At 39.3% G+C, this 16104-nt stretch overlaps 1 protein-coding gene and 1 pseudogene across 2 annotated transcripts in view; one reads left to right on the plus strand and one right to left on the minus strand.

The window, feature by feature from the left end:
- The window catches only part of Smad2 (SMAD family member 2), an 82695-nt gene that overhangs the window by 22601 nt on the left and 43990 nt on the right, over positions 1-16104 (plus strand). For both annotated transcript variants that reach the window (XM_076555525.1, XM_076555526.1), the window contains exon 2: positions 6236-6521. In XM_076555525.1, the coding sequence (XP_076411640.1) occupies positions 6286-6521 (236 nt within the window). In that variant the 5' untranslated portion in view covers positions 6236-6285. The remainder of the gene's footprint in view (positions 1-6235; positions 6522-16104) is intronic.
- LOC121824179 (U6atac minor spliceosomal RNA) lies at positions 2124-2184 on the minus strand (annotated as a pseudogene).

Genomic DNA, 16104 nt, shown 5'->3' on the forward strand with positions numbered 1-16104 from the left:
TTTAGCTCTTTAGCCCATTTTTTAATTGGACTGTTCAGTATTTTGATGTCTAGTTTCTTGAGTTCTTTATATACTGTGGAGATCAATCCTCTGTCAGATGTGGGGTTGGTGAAGATCTTTTCCCATTCTGTTGGCTGTCTTTTTGTCTTATTGACTGTGTCTTTTGCCCTGCAAAAGCTTCTCAGTTTCGAGAGGTCCCATTTATTAATTGTTGTGCTCAGGGTCTGTGCTGTTGGTGTTTTATTTAGGAAATGGTCTCTGGTGCCAATGCGATCAAGAGTGCTTCCTGCTTTCTTTTCTATTAAGTTTAATGTAACTGGATTTATGTTCAGGTCTTTGATCCACTTGGACTTTGAGTTTTGTGCATGGTGACAGATATGGATCTATTTGTAATCTTTTACATATTGAGATCCAGTTATGCCAGCACCATTTGTTGAAGATACTTTCTTTTTTCTATTGTATAGTTTTGGCTCCTTTGTCAAAAACCAGGTGTTCATATGTGCATGGATTAATGTCAGTGTCTTCAATTTGATTCCATTGGTCCGTATGTCGGTTTTTATACCAGTACCAAGCTGTTTTTATTACTATAGCTCTATAGTAGAGGTTGAGGTCAGGGATGGTGATGCCTCCAAAGGTTGCTTTATCGTATAGGATTCTTTTAGCTATCCTGGGTCTTTTGTTTTTCCACATGAAATTGAGTATTTTTCTTTCCAAGTCTGTGAAGAATTGTGTTGGGATTTTGATGGGAATTGCATTGAATCTGTAGATTGCTTTTGGTAAGATTGCCATTTTTACTATGTTAATCCTACCTATCCACGAGCATGGGAGATCCTTCCATTTTCTGATATCTTCTTCAATTTCTTTCTTTAGAGATTTAAAGTTCTTGTCAAAAAGGTCCTTCACTTGTTTAGTTAGTGTTATCCCAAGGTATTTTATATTATTTGTGGCTATTGTAAAGGGTGATGTTTCTCTGACTTCTTTCTCAGCCCTTTTATCATTTGTGTATAGGAGGGCTACTGATTTTTTTGAGTTGATCTTGTATCCTGCCACTTTACTGAAAGAGTTTATCAGCTGTAGGAGTTCCCTGGTAGAGTTTTTGGGGTCACTTGTGTATACTATCATATTATCTGCAAATAGTGAAAGTTTGACTTCTTCCTTGCCAATTTGTATTCCTTTGATCTCCTTTTGTTGTCTTATTGCTCTAGCTAGAACTTATAGTACTATATTGAATAAATATGGGGAGAGTGGACAGCCTTGTCTTGTTCCTGAATTTAGTGGTATTGCTTTGAGTGTCTTTCCGTTTAATTTGATGTTTGCTGTTGGCTTGCTATAAATTGCTTTTATTATGTTCAGAAATGTTCCTTGTATTCCTGATCTTTCTAAGACCTTTATCATGAAGGGGTGTTGGATTTTGTCAAAGGCTTGTTCAGCATCTAAGGAGATGATCATGTGGTTTTTTTTCTTTCAGTTTGTTTATATGGTGTATTACATTGACTGATTTTCGTATGTTGAACCATCCTTGCATCCCTGGGATGAATCCTACTTGGTTGTGATGGATAATTGTTTTGATGTATTCTTGGATTCGGTTTGCCATTATTTTGTTGAGTATTTTTGCATCAATGTTCATGAGGGAGATTGGTCTGTAGTTCTCTTTTTTTGTTGCATCTTTGTGTGGTTTGGGTATCAGGGTAATTGTAGCCTCATAAAAAGAGTTTGGTAGTGTTCCTTCTGTTTCTATTGTGTGGAACACTTTGAAGAGTATTGGTATTAGTTCTTCTTTGAAAGTCTGGTAGAATTCTGCACTGAAACCATCTGGTCCTGGGCTTTTTTTGGTTGGGAGACTTTTGATGACTGTTTCTATTTCTTTACGGGTTATTGGTCTATTTAAATGGTTTATCTGGTCTTTATTTAATTTTGGTATGTGGTATTTATCCAGAAAATTGTCCATTTCTTCCTGGTTTTCCATTTTTGTGGAGTACAGGTTTTTGAAGTACGATCTGATGATTCTCTGGATTTCCTCATTGTCTGTTGTTATGTCTCCCTTTTCATTTCTGATTTTGTTAATTTGGGTGCTCTCTCTTGGCCTTTTGGTTAATTTGGCTAGAGGTTTGTCTATCTTGTTGACAAGGGCCTCTTCCATCCTTGTCAAGGGGAGTGCTAACCTTCTGTCCTTTCATACAACACAGCTTTTTAAGTTTTTAAAGTCATGAAAATACTCTTTTCTCCTCCAAGAGCTAAAGATTCTGCTTAGCCATGAAAAATGATATGAGGAAGTGGTAGATGCTTTTCATTTACATACTGGAAAGTTCTTGAAAAGTAGACCTTAGTGGAAAGTGGACTGTAAATCTGTAGACTCTCTGGACCTCCTTGTCTACTAGTACGTACATCACCTTTCCCTCTGTGCTTCCTCTATAATTACTAAGGCTCTTTGGTTTTTTAATTGTGTTTTTTATTTTTTCAAGTCTTGAAATAAGGTAATATAGGTCATTTAGTTTCCTTTTTTATTCTCAAAATTAAATTTGATTATTCTACATATTTTTTATTTCCATGTGAGTTTTTAGTTTTTTCCCCCCTTGAACTGTAGATAATTGAACCAAAAGCTTCATCCATGCTCCAAGTGCTCTACCCACTGAACTGCACCTGGCTCCAGCTCATCATGCTGAGACATTTCAAATTGAGAAGACTAGACATTAAATAAGCATAATTAGCATTTCTTCCTGCATGTTCTGGGATCCCCACCCTGCACACACCTTTGTGGTTCAGTTTGGATATTTTAATTTGGCCTGTCTTTAAGTTCACTGTGTGAACTGATAAAGATTGACTTTAGGAAATAAAGTTGGTGCAAAAATCTAGTTACAGAGTAGTAGTGTACATAATATATAGGAATGATAAGTTGAGAGTGAGTAGAGTTGTGTGGTTTGTGTTTATAGCTGTAAAACAACACAGACTAGAAAAAACTAGAGGAATGGTTTACATGAAGAAGCTAATAGAGTGGGCAGACACTTGTTCTGTAGTGTGACCTTGTATATACATTTCCATAATGAGTGTAAAATTTAGGGAAAAGAACAATCCTTAAGAAGTGGAAGGATGCCTGGCGTTGGTGGCGCACGCCTTTAATCCCAGCACTCGGGAGGCAGAGGCAGGCGGATCTCTGTGAGTTCGAGGCCAGCCTGGGCTACCAAGTGAGCTCCAGGAAAGGCGCAAAGCTACACAGAGAAACCCTGTCTCGAAAAACCAAAAAAAAAAAAAAAAGAAGTGGAAGGAATACAGAAATGGATCTGACTATCTCACGTTGCTAACACCTCTAGAGAAAGCAGTTATTTTAGGTGACTTTCCAAGGCACTTTCCAGATTGTCCTCAGTAGATAGAGCTGCAAAGAAATCTTAAACTTTTGTCTAATAATCTCAGTTTTAGAAATTATATTGGTATTACTTCAAACTTCTTTCTATATATGGTAAGATAATACAAGTGACTGTATTCAAAACCAAAATTTCCAGTGTTAGGGAAAAGGACATGAGAATAAACCAGTTAAAGTGCACTAAATGAATCCCACCCCCAACCCCACCCTGCCTGTGAATGTAATTTCATTTGGATAAAAGGGTTTTATAAGATACACTTATGGATTTTTAAGATGAGGTTGTTCTAAATTTTATATATATATTTTATAATTAACTTAATTTCACATATCAGCCACGGATTCCCCCGTCCTCCCTCCTCCCACTCTAAATTTTGATGGACCCCAGGCACAGTGCCAAGTGCCCTTATGTGGGAGTCTGTGGGAGTCCAGCTCCGACCTGCTCCCACCTTTTGAAAGGTTCTTAGGTGGAGGAGAGAGGAATGAGAAAATATCAGAAAGATAAGCCTGGACGATGAGGAGAGAGACACAGGATAGCTTTGGGAGGGCCTGGGTTAATACCCAACCACCCAGAGGTTTATTCAAAAGGGCTTTTTATAATATGCCAAGGGGAGAGGCAAAAGACCTCCCCCTTGCAAGATCAAAGTAGTGTACAGCCAAGTGTAGACCCTTCCAAATACCTGGTAACCACGCTGTGGTCAAATCATTACATTATGCAGCCTTGCTGGGTAAAGCAAACTCAGATTCTCTGACCCTGAGTAATTTCTCACTAGATAGCCTCTGTGGGCCTCCATACCCTTATAAAGGTTTATGGTAATGCATGACAGCAGCCCCAGGGAACTAATAGAAATAATAGACATTAAAACGAAATACTTAGACATTTAACCTGATTTAGCTTAAAGTAAATGTCTTTTAGGATAAACACACAGCCCTCCCTAGCTGATGGGGAAATGTTCCTTTTAAAGAATTATAGCTAATAATGGATGGAATAGACAGAGAAAGTAACCCTAATAAATACATCTTGCTACTGGTCATTAAAGGGTGATCATACTGCATGGAAGGGTGATAGAAATTCTTAGCCTGCAAACTGGTGCAGTCTGTCACTAGCTGCTGCAGCAGGTAGAACATTGTTGGCTTATAGATACATAATGTGATACGGACCACACAGTGTCTATTGTTGGAGGTTGAAATATAATCTAAAGTCTGTATAGCTCACCTCCTATTGTATGGCTAGAAGGATAAATTAGTGACACCACAGGGAAAGCAAGTAGAGTATAAACTCACATAGCAGTTCCTTCCTGAATCAGTTAGGGTAGGGATTGCTCTGGGTTTAAGAGGACTCAGGAGGTAAGCTATCCAAGTGAACTGCATCATCTGTTTGGCACCTGAACTAAAAACAACTATGAGATGGAATTTCCCTTTGAACCAGCCAGGCAAATGATGGGCAATGATGATTCCAGGCTTTGATAAGGACCAAGAGGAGGATCTCTGTACTTTTCTTATGGGCACCAAATTACAGAGTTGAAATAACTGTCAGAGACTTGCTTTTGTTGTTGTTGTTGTTGAAGAAAAGTAAGATGGTACCGTATCTTAATCATTGCAACAAGTGGGAGAAGTATATTACTATTTCTAAAAGCAAATAATATTGTGTAAAAAAGATGTGTTCCGACCGAGTCTTACAGACATCTGTATCCCTTTCTCAGGGTTTACATACCCCACAAAACAATAGATGCGGTGTGTAAGAAAGATAAAGAAAGGCATGGTATTAGGAAGATAGAAACTTCAGCTCACAGAGGTGAAGGGAGTTCCTAGGAATGGTGCAGGACAGGGGATCACTAGTTCAGTTCAGAGGGGAAGAACATGAGCGCTAGGATGTGAGTGTGTGGAATACATTCAGTTGAACTTTTTTATGTGTATGATTGCAAATTTCATTGAGGGAGTGGCAGAGAGAGGACAGTTTGGTGGTAAAGTACATAGGAGAAACGCAAATGGGAAGGTTGAGTCTGTGAGTACCGAAAGGTGTACAGAAAGAACGAACTTACCGTTGATCCCATTGGACAGTACACACATGATTGTTTAATTACAACTGCAAAGTGATTTTCAGAGTAAGGGAAGGGGAAGTGAGTAATGATGTAAAGGAATTATCCCATCATTTCCCATAGGGAATTCAATAGCTTATACCTGAACTTAGTGTTTGAAGGGTTACTGTTACAAGCCTGTTACTTTGACATAAAATAAAAGATATTAAAGAATGGCACGTTGTAGGAAGAAAAATTGTGCTTAGTTTGTGTCTATTACTAGATAAAAGAGAACATGGGTGTTATGAATAGGTAGAATTAAAGCTGACAGGGTTGAATAGAGCCTTTTATCCACAAGTTTGTTTCCTTTTTTAAATTCTTAATGAAAATGTAAAACTGTGAACAGTTGGTTTGTATATATTTTATTTTTAAGTCTCCCCCACCCCTAAGCCTGTTGATGTTAGGCAAGTATTCTACCACTTTATTATATACACTTCAAGTCTTGATTTTTGCTAGATCTTTCGAGAATAGACCAAAGTCCTAAAAATGTGGAAAAAAAAGGTCTTTGTGAAAACATTTTAGTCAAGTGTTAATTTGAAAAAATTAAGAATAAGGAGAAATTACATTATTAAAATTGTTCAGAGCATTGATAAAGATTTTATTTGCAAAATTATATTTGCCCAAGATTTGAGTCATCCTGATTTTAGAAGGATTTGTTGCTACAATTCAGCATTTCCATGAGTATAGAACTTCAGAATGAAGAATTTGAATTTCTGTTCTGTGCTATGGCTTGCTTCTATAGCGTGTTGAAATCACTACTTGTAAGTTAGTTTTAAAATTAATGTTTCAATGTCTTTTCTAGGATATATTTGCCAGGCTGTTTGAGTGTGGATTGTAACCTTTGGTAAGAAGATGTCGTCCATCTTGCCGTTCACTCCGCCAGTGGTGAAAAGACTTCTGGGATGGAAAAAATCAGCCAGTGGGTCTGGAGGAGCAGGTGGTGGAGAGCAGAATGGACAGGAAGAAAAGTGGTGTGAGAAAGCGGTGAAAAGTCTGGTGAAAAAGCTAAAGAAAACAGGACGATTAGATGAGCTTGAGAAAGCCATCACCACTCAGAATTGCAATACTAAATGTGTTACCATCCCAAGGTAAGTGAGGCCGGGGACCCGGGGAAAGGGGCTGGGTTCTGGTACTTCAATCATCTGTACATAGTGATTGTTACAATGTAATTATTTTGTTTGGGTAGTTAACTCTTGTTTATTTTACAGTTTATTTTCCTGAGTACTGAGATTTAATCAAGCAACATTGAAATATATTGTTTTATCTCTGTTACTTGAAGTTGTATGCTATTCCCATCTCAATGATTGAAAGTTGAATAAAGAGTCATTGAATGGAAATTAAACAAATACCCATAACTGTGACTGACAAGTACTGGCTGGTAGTTTCATCAGGCCTTGGTCAATCAGTCAATAGTTAAAAGCTCTGCTGTCTCGTGATGAGACACACACTTAAACAAGGATTGTAGGTGAGGCTGAGTCTGCTGTGTTGTAGTTTGAACTCATCTCAGAGGCCGGCCTTGTACATTAGAAGGACCTGTTTCTCATGAGGTTGAAAGTTTGAATAGAATTTTCATCATTTCATAGGTAAGTACCATAGTTAGGAGGGTTGTGGCAGGTCGTTTGAGAGTGTGTTCCAGAGCTTTGTGTGTACATTACAGCTGCATGTGTGTATCCCAAAGACAGAATGTTCTGAGTGATGGCAGTGCCATAGGTAAGGGCTGGCTTTGCTTGTTTCCAGTGAGCCGTGAGAAGTATACACCGATGCCTGTAAATGATGGATCCCAGGAAGACCAGACTTCTCCTTAGCAGATTGTTTTCTACCTTGTTTGATAGACTAGCCATTTTTACTTTGTTTTATGTATATCTTGAGTTACCTTTCTTGTTTGTTTTTTTGTTTTTACAAATGCTGATGAGGTGCTTGGTGTGTGTAAGGTATTGTTTTTAGACAAATGGGGATATAGTGGTGTGCAAATAGAAAGTTCCTAAGGGAGATTGACTTATAAATAAATTGGAGGAAGTAATGAACTCAGAAGAAAGTGCAGGGTGGGATGGAGAGCATGTGAGGTGGAGGTTACAGAGCTGCTTTGGCTGGAAAGGTGAGGTCTGAGCTGGTCTCCAGGGGAAAAGGGCCAGTGTAAAGACTCTAAGGCAGGGAGAACAAAACCCAGCGTTTTAGGGAGCTGGGCGAGTTTGAATGTTTGACTAAATAACATAAGGAGCAAGTAAGGACTGATCTGATTCATTTCGTTTTGTTTTTTTAACTGCATTTTTAAAAAAGACTTTTTAAAAAGGTCTGTATCTCGCCAAGCTATCCTGGCCCGTAGACAAGTGCTGAGGGGGGGAGGGGTGGCAGTGCCGTGCAGGCCTGTGCAGGTGTGTATGTGAGTGAGTGAGGGAGGGTGTATTGGGGTGAATGGAAGTGTGAAGAAGAGCTGTAACGCTGTGGCAGTCTAGTGCAGGATGAGCAGAAGTGGACAGACGTGGCTATGCTGATACTCAGAAGGACTGTGATTGGCCTGTGTTTTGGAAGTGGAGATCACAGGGTGTAAGGCAAATCAGCTAAAATTAAGTCAAGCTTTACTTACTCATTTTTCATTGTGTGGTTTTAAGTGTCCACCACTTGGCTCATATGTGCTGGATATGCTATTGAATTGCTTACTTCCTGGTGAGGGAGGTAAACTTAAGTAATTCGGCAGGTATCGTACTTATTAGGAAAGAAGTGCACCCGGGACCTCTGTCCAAAGAAAGCCAGGGAAGCCTTCTCCTAGGGAGTCTTTGTGGTGGAGAGTAGACATTAGTTAGGAAAAACCCGTTTCAGCAGGAGTAGAATTTGGGATTGAGGAGACAGGTAAAGGATTGCTCATTCCCAGTAAGTAGATGTTCTTAGAGTATAAACTGGGGCTGGTGATGGTGGGGGTGATTATGAAGGTGGCAGGAACCCACACCATGCTATACGAGAGCATGACTCACTCAGAAGGATAGAATTGTTGAAAAGTCTTAAATTCACGAGACCCAGATGGTGGCTTAATTTTGTTTGTCGTTACACTTTAGTTTTTTAAATGGTGCTGGGGATTGAACAAATACAGGGTCTACACACGTTAGGCAAATACTCTACCAGTGAGCTGTATCCGTCACTCTTAGTTTTTCTCTGTCTCCCAGGATAGCCTTGAACTTGAGATCTTACTGCTTCAGTCTCCAGGATGCTAGGATTGTAGAAGTGTGTTGCACATCTGATTTGGCAGCTTAATTTTAAGAACTGCATGCGAGCTTATTCCCCATGTGGACACATGGAGGCCAGAGGTTGATGTTGGAATGTCTTTTCTGATCACTTTTCCACCATAGTTTTTGAGACAGTCTCTTACTGTACCTGAAGCTTGCTGTTTGAGTGAGGAGGTGGGTTGTGAGGCTGTCTAGAGTGGAGATGGGATCACCTAGTGGGTAATCAGTGGGTACATCCAAGGCTCCATTGCTGTTGTAGTGAGGTGGGACAGAGTGGAACTCTTGACGTAGCAGATAACAGTTACAAGTATCCATGTGGAGCTTTATCTTTGAGGTCATCTTAATGACCATTCTACTTAGAGTCTCTTTTTCCAGACTTTCTATTTTAGATATTTTTCATTATTGAAATATACTTTTACCCAATTAAAGATTACCTTGGCTTTACTGTTAAGATTTTTTTGAATTTTGGAAGCTTATTTGATTTACCATGCTTTTTTAAAAATAATGTTTTTATTCCTTGAGAATTTTATACAATGTGTTTTGATCATTTTCTCCTCCCTAAATCCTCCCAGACCTACACCCCCCTCCCACACCTCCACACTGGCTTCCAACTTTATCCTCTTTAAAAAAAAAAATAAAGCACCAGTGATTCCAGTTAGTGCTGCCCATATACTCATGAGTGTGGGACATCCACTTAAACATGCTTGATCCACCAGAGCCCACACCCTTCAAGAAAATTGACTTTCCCTTTTCTAGAAGCCATTAGTCTATAGTTTATCAATAGGGGTAGGGACTTGTGAACCCATTCCTACTTGGTGCTAGAATGTTAGCTGCCTTGATCTTGTCCAGGTCCTGTTTGGGGTATTTAAGCTATGTGAATTCATGAATGTAGCAGACCTGTCATGGTTAGAAGACACTTAGAATCCAGTCCCCCCAACTCCCTCTTCCACGGTGGTCCTTGAGACTTGGGGTGGATGTGATATTGATGTTCCTTTTATGGCTGACTACACTGATCTCTACACTGATCGCTTCTAAGTTTCTTTGTTAACCAGTGTCTACAAAAAAAAAAAAATGTCTCTAATGAGAGTTGGGTGGCACTGATCTATGAGTTTAGAGATAGGAATTTAGAGGACAGTTTAATATTATTTCCATTGAATTGACTGACAGTAGTAGGTTCACCCTGGAGCCTGTGAGCTCCCCAGCCGTAGGTTTTGGGCAGATTTACAGCTCCAGGTGTGTCTGTTGTGTGGAACGGGCCTTAAATCCACTCAGGAAGCTGTTGGCTGTCTGTCCCACTCCTGCCACCATCGCACTGTGGGCAGATCTTCCCCTGGCTGTTGGTACTGTAGTTCACAGGGTGTACAACTGGCCGAGACTGGTGATGCCTTCCCCGGAAGCCACAGTAGCACCTTCCTGCACAGTGAAGCTGGCCGACAGGAAGGACCAGCCTGATTTCGCCATGCCCTGTGACAGGTGTGCTTTTGTCAAACGTAGATTTGTTTGTATGGGTTGTTCCTGATCAAAAAACTATAGCTTCTTACATTGTAGTTTGATGTATATTTTAAAACTTTTTAGAAGTAGAAAAATTAAGTCAATTATTAGTCATATCTTAACTATTAAATATCTTTAAACAGTAGGTTTTAATTGAAACTCAGTCACCTCATTTATGTAGTGTAAAAGATGGGAGGTGAGAGTTGGAAAGGTAATCTAAGCTATGTAAGTTTATGAGTGTTGTGAGTAATCTAAGACCAGTTTAAACAGTTGTGTAAAATATGATACAAAGTGTATTTAACCACATTCACTTAAAATAGCAAGTAAGTTTTTAATAAAATAAATACCTTAAGACTTTACAAGCCTAAAATTACAAGCTCAGTTGGTGGAAAACATGTTGGCTTAGAATACAGCGAGTGTTTACAGCTAAAATATCTGCTTTGTTGACTTGGAGCAGTTTCCCCCTTTGTGCCCTTTGCCCCACTAATGTTAGAGTGGGATTAAAATTGCCCAGAACAGCCCTGGCTTTCGGTCCTCCTGTTTCCCCTCCTGCAGCTGCCTCAGAGAGTTGGAAACTGGAAAGATAACAGCAGTAGTCGTCTTTCTTACCATGCATGATGTGCAGTGAGCAGATGGCACAGAGTAACTCACGTGGAACTGGCTGGACCTGGCAGCCTAGGCCAAGCAACACAGTTGCAGGAAATCCTCCTGTCTCTGCATGTTTAGACCAGAGAAAGGGAGAAAGCTCAGTCATAAAATCAGAATGGGAATTGAGTCAGGGAAGAAACTAAAAACTTTGGGGATGTTTTAGCTATAATAAAATAAAGCAAAATCAGAACTTCTGTTGGGAATGGAGTTATAAAACTAAAAGCAAGTGACTGTAGGACCTAAGATAACCGCTCCATAGTAGCCATGGCCATTATGCATGTGTGTAGGAACACAGAATTATTTTTTCCAAGCTTAAGTTGAAAGAGCTTTGGTCAATGTAATCACTTTTTTAGTCTTTCATCCTGAGGAAACAGTTAAGGGAACAGTGAAAGATTTCTCGTGTTCTTGCAATGGTTTTTACTGTAAGAAAGAATTTTTTTGAAATCCTTTTAGTTTCTTTAATTCTGATAATAAAGAAAACTTATCCAACTTGTTTTATGCCACAGTTGAATAGGATGGTAAAACAGAAAGCTCTACTGGTCTCACTTGTAAACAAATGTAAAGTTACAGGTAATAACTACAATTCATTGGTTTATTCAAACAAAACCCAGATAATTATTGCAGAACAAGGTCAAGTTTATCACACACTGCAGGATGCTGCTATGACAGGAAATCTCTTAAGATGACACACACTTCAGTTTAAGAAGGACTTCGGCATCATCTTGATGAACCAAGAAAACTTTTTGTAGCTGGAGTTTTCTCCAGTCCTGCCTGGTCCGTGGTCAAGACAAATCTCTCTCACCCATCAGTCCTGCAGCCGCTTGGACCCAAGTAAACACACAGAGGCTTATATTAATTAAACTGTATGGCCTAATGTCTCAGGCTTCTTGCTAGCTAGATCTTACATCTTCAATTAACCCATTTCTATAAATCTATAAGTTGCCACATGGTTTGTGGTTTACTGGTACTTTACATCTTACTTCTCATGGTGGTGGTGGCCTTCCACTTAGCAGAATTCTCCTCTCTGCTTGTCCTGCCTATACTATACTTCCTGCCTGGTTACTGGCCAATCAGCGTTTTATTTATCATTCAGAGCAACACATTCACAGCATACAGAAAGACATCCCCAGCAACTTTCTGTTAGACTCACTGTTTATAATGAGAAACTAAAACAGTAGTTTGATAAAGCATGTATTTAAAATGTTAGTTTAATCAAGAAACTTTAAAAAAAGAGGTACACCAAGTTTTTAATGGTGGCTATTTATGGATGGACAAGAAATGGTCTATAATCTTTTTTTTTTTTTTTTTTTTGGTTTTTCGAGACAGGGTTTCTCTGCGTAGCTTTGCGCCTTTCCTGGAGCTAACTTGGTAGCCCAGGCTGGCCTCGAACTCACAGAGATCCACCTGGCTCTGCCTCCCAAGTGCTGGGATTAAAGGCGTGCGCCACCACCGCCCGGCGGTCTATAATCTTTTAATATTATAGGTAAAAGTTAATACAGTTAAAATGTTTAAATAGGATTTAGGGCAATTTAATTCTCGTCTCCTTAAACTACCTCTTGTTCACTTTGGTATTTTCCTCTGTGCCATTCCAGTTTTAGTTCATGTGCTGCTGAAGTTAGTGCTGTGTTTGGTGTTCTTTGAAGCAGTATTTCTGTTAAAAGGCAGTTTTGACTGGACCTGGTGGCCTGTAGCCTCAGTGCTTAGAGGCTGATAAGATGGTGAATTCCTCTAAGTCTGGGTTATGTATGCAGCAAGACCCTGTCTCAAGAAAAAGTAAACAAAACCTAATTAAAAAAAATACAAAGACAAGTTTATTGTTTTCTTAGGATTCTTTTACTCACAACACACACATCCTGCCTCCAGAAGTCTGTTACTTAGAAACATGGAAGCAGTATGTGTACGTGGTTGAAAGTCAGCCTAGAATATGCTGTTGGAAAACAGCCTCACACCATCTTCTCTTTCACCCAGTTTTCCTCCCAGTGAAGGTCATATTGCTAGGCTGGTGAACCTTCAGGATAGTAAGTTGCTAGTGTGGTCATTGATACTTGTTTTTCTTTTGTATCTTCTAAACTTTTAAACATTGGAATAATCAAAAAGACTTTGTTCAGATTGTCAACTTTTTTTCTGGCTTCCTATTCATAAGCTTTTACTTGTCAGGGCCAAACTAGGATAGTTAGAGAGAAATCAATTGGAACCTAAACTATAGTATTCTTTCATTCCTAAACACGGGTGTTTGCTTCAGAAGAGGCTGATTCTCCCTCCCAGTTATGCGTTGTGGGGATAAGTGTGTTTCTGTATGGAGCACTGATCGGGGAGCTCTGCATTCCTTTGATTGCGTGGTTTTGAGTTAGCTTACTCAGTACTGAGCTGTGGATCCTAGCAGAGTGGCTTCCTTGTGTGGGAAAGGTGATGTTTCGGTGTGAGTACTTTCACAGTCCAGTTTCTGGCCCATTGAAATAGTGTGAAAGTTGTAAACTATAAAGCATTGGCCATGAGTAGAGGTTATTTGAAACATTCACACATATTCTTGATCTTCAGCTTCCTTTTATGTTTTTCAAAAGAATGTGCATTAAATTATGGACATTTAATTGTATTACCCATCTTGCTTAGAAAAAAATTTTGGTAAGGCAACATTGTATTATGTATAATTTAGTTAATTCAAATATATAGTTTATTTGTAAGACCAATGAGATCAATGACACTATAAATTCAAGAATAGAACTTTGAGGTTATAATGATACCTTTTTATCAGCCTTGGCATGCAATTACAGTTTTTATATATTCTGTTTATAAATTGTGAAAGTGCCTGGTTTTTTGTTAAGGATCCTGTAAAATGCTTTGAAAGGCACTTGTAAGACTCTTGATGGTTTTCAGATGCTGACATTTATGGTTTTAGGGTTTTCAAGGGAGTCTCCTGTTACAACACATTCAGAGCCCTTTTGTATATATAATACATTCAGTCATGGAACTTTTAAATTGTGTGTGTGCGCATGTGCACGCGCTCGCACGTACACATGTACATGCATGCCAACGTGTTTGTGTGGAGGTTAGAGGAGAACCTCGGGTGGCATTCTTGCCTTCCACCTTATATGAGACAGATTTGCTTTGTTTTTCCATCGTGTAGACCAGGGGGGCTGGGGCACAAGTTTTTAGGGAGTTTCTTGTTTTTGCCTCCCATGTCCCCTTAGGAGGTCTGGAATTAGAGATGTTCACACTGTGTCTGGATTGTCCATGGATTCTGAGGATTCCAACTCAGGCCTACATGTGCTTGCAAAAAGTGCTCTTGCCCACTGAGCCGTTGCCCACACTGGATTTTATTTTATTTTTATCATTCACTTCATCAGAGAAAACACACCAGCCCTAGGACGACCTTTGTTCTTTTATAAAAATTAGTGAATTATGCCCAGATTAAACAGCCCCTATAATATTATTTTTTAACATCTGGGGCAAAAAAGCAAGATCTTTCTTGTGCCATAATTTATTGTGTTGGCTTCAGGGAGAAATTCATTCTAGCTAAAGTAGTACTGATAACCATTTTGTTTTCTTAATATTCTTAATCTGTTTCCAATTTTAACTGGAGCTTTTTGAGTTTGCCCATACTATTCCTGTATGGCTAACCGCATTCTGGGAAGATGATCAGCATTCAGGACAGCCTTTAAGAGGAGTGTTTCCTCTTTTCTCCCTGTCTGTAGGAGAGTACTTAGGGGCTTGTGTAGTCACTGCTGACAACACAGGTAAGCACATCACCATGGGCAAAGTACGGTGGTGATACAGGAAGACACCACTTTAGGTTATCTAATGTTACCTTCAGTCTTCTCTGTACTTGGGCTAAAATTACATGTCTCTTGTGTTGTGCAAGTCTTGGCATTCTTTTTTCCTTCACTCCTTTTGAATTGTGATTTTTCTGTTGACAAACCTATTAGTTACTGATCTTATTTTTTATTTGTCGTAGATGGTACCAGTCTATAGTTAAGTCCATCTAATAAGTTCTTCACATGAGGAGCCTCAGTTTTAGTGTTTTATATGGAGTCCACGTATCTATTGTAATTTTTTTTCTTTTTGTCTTTTCCTTGATATATTTATAATAGTTACATTAAAGTATTTTCCAGCTCTTAATATTTGGATCATCTTATTTGTCTACTAATACTGCCTGATTATTCTTTAAATTATCACTCAAATTTTCCTGCCTCTTCATATGTCATGTAAATTTGGTTGTATCTCCCTGTCACATAGCATAAAAACATTCAAATACAGAAGACTTTATAATTGGTACAATTGTTGATTTCATGACAGTGATTTACCACTGTAAGGTATATGGTGAGAGAGGCTGATTCAACTACATTGGATCTGGTTGAATTTTAATTTGGTGTAGGTCTGTGTTGGCTTACACCTCGTCTACAAACAGTGCTCTCCTGGGATTTTGATACAAAACCTGATAGGCTGTCATCTGCAAGTTTACTTTTGCCCTGTTGTGCTCTAAGTTTAGTTCTTTGTCTTCAGCATTTAAGACTGTTAAACATCTTGAGGAGAGACTTGTGATGTCAAGAATTGTATTGTGTTCTTTTCCTCAGAAGTGATTTTCCCCCAGACTGGGGCTGGGGAGACATGGAAGTTCAGTTGACTTCCAAAGCTTCCTCCCTTCACAGTTTTAGCTCATTTGGATTCCATTACTCCACGTGCTCTCCATTGTCTCTGAACAGGTTTGTTTTCCTTTTTCTTTCTTCTCTTTGTTAGAAAAGGAATATTGAACAGAGCTGGAACATTGGCCCCTTGTCTCCTGCTTACATCCCACCTGCAAGTAGGACTGTAGCAATGTTAAGATGGAAATCACCACAAACCTGAGGACAGTGGATTGTAACCCATGTTCACAGTTGAAGCATCCCAACATCCTGTGGGGCTTGCACAAAGGGTTTCCTGAGACAAGTATTGTTACACCCACACCCACACACAGACACACACACAGACACACACACACACACACACACACACACACACACACTTTTCAGTCTCAGAATGTGTGTGTTTATGTCTTTGTGTGCATGTGTATGCACATCATGTCATGGCACAGGTGTGATGGTCAGAGGACAATTTGAAGGAAGTAGTTCTTTCCTTTAATCATGTGGAAACCTAGGTGTTAAATATAGGTCATCAGGCTTGGCAGCAAGCCCCCCCCCCCTTAACCACTGAGCTATCTTGATTGCTTAAGCATTACTCCACTTAAACTCCTCACTCACTTGTAGACCATGTAAAATAGAACTTGACTGAAGAGAGTAGGTCGGTGATAGTATGTCTCCTTCCTTCAAATTGGAGGTCT

Source organism: Peromyscus maniculatus, chromosome 19 (assembly GCF_049852395.1).
Source record: "Peromyscus maniculatus bairdii isolate BWxNUB_F1_BW_parent chromosome 19, HU_Pman_BW_mat_3.1, whole genome shotgun sequence".
NCBI lineage: Eukaryota > Metazoa > Chordata > Mammalia > Rodentia > Cricetidae > Peromyscus > Peromyscus maniculatus.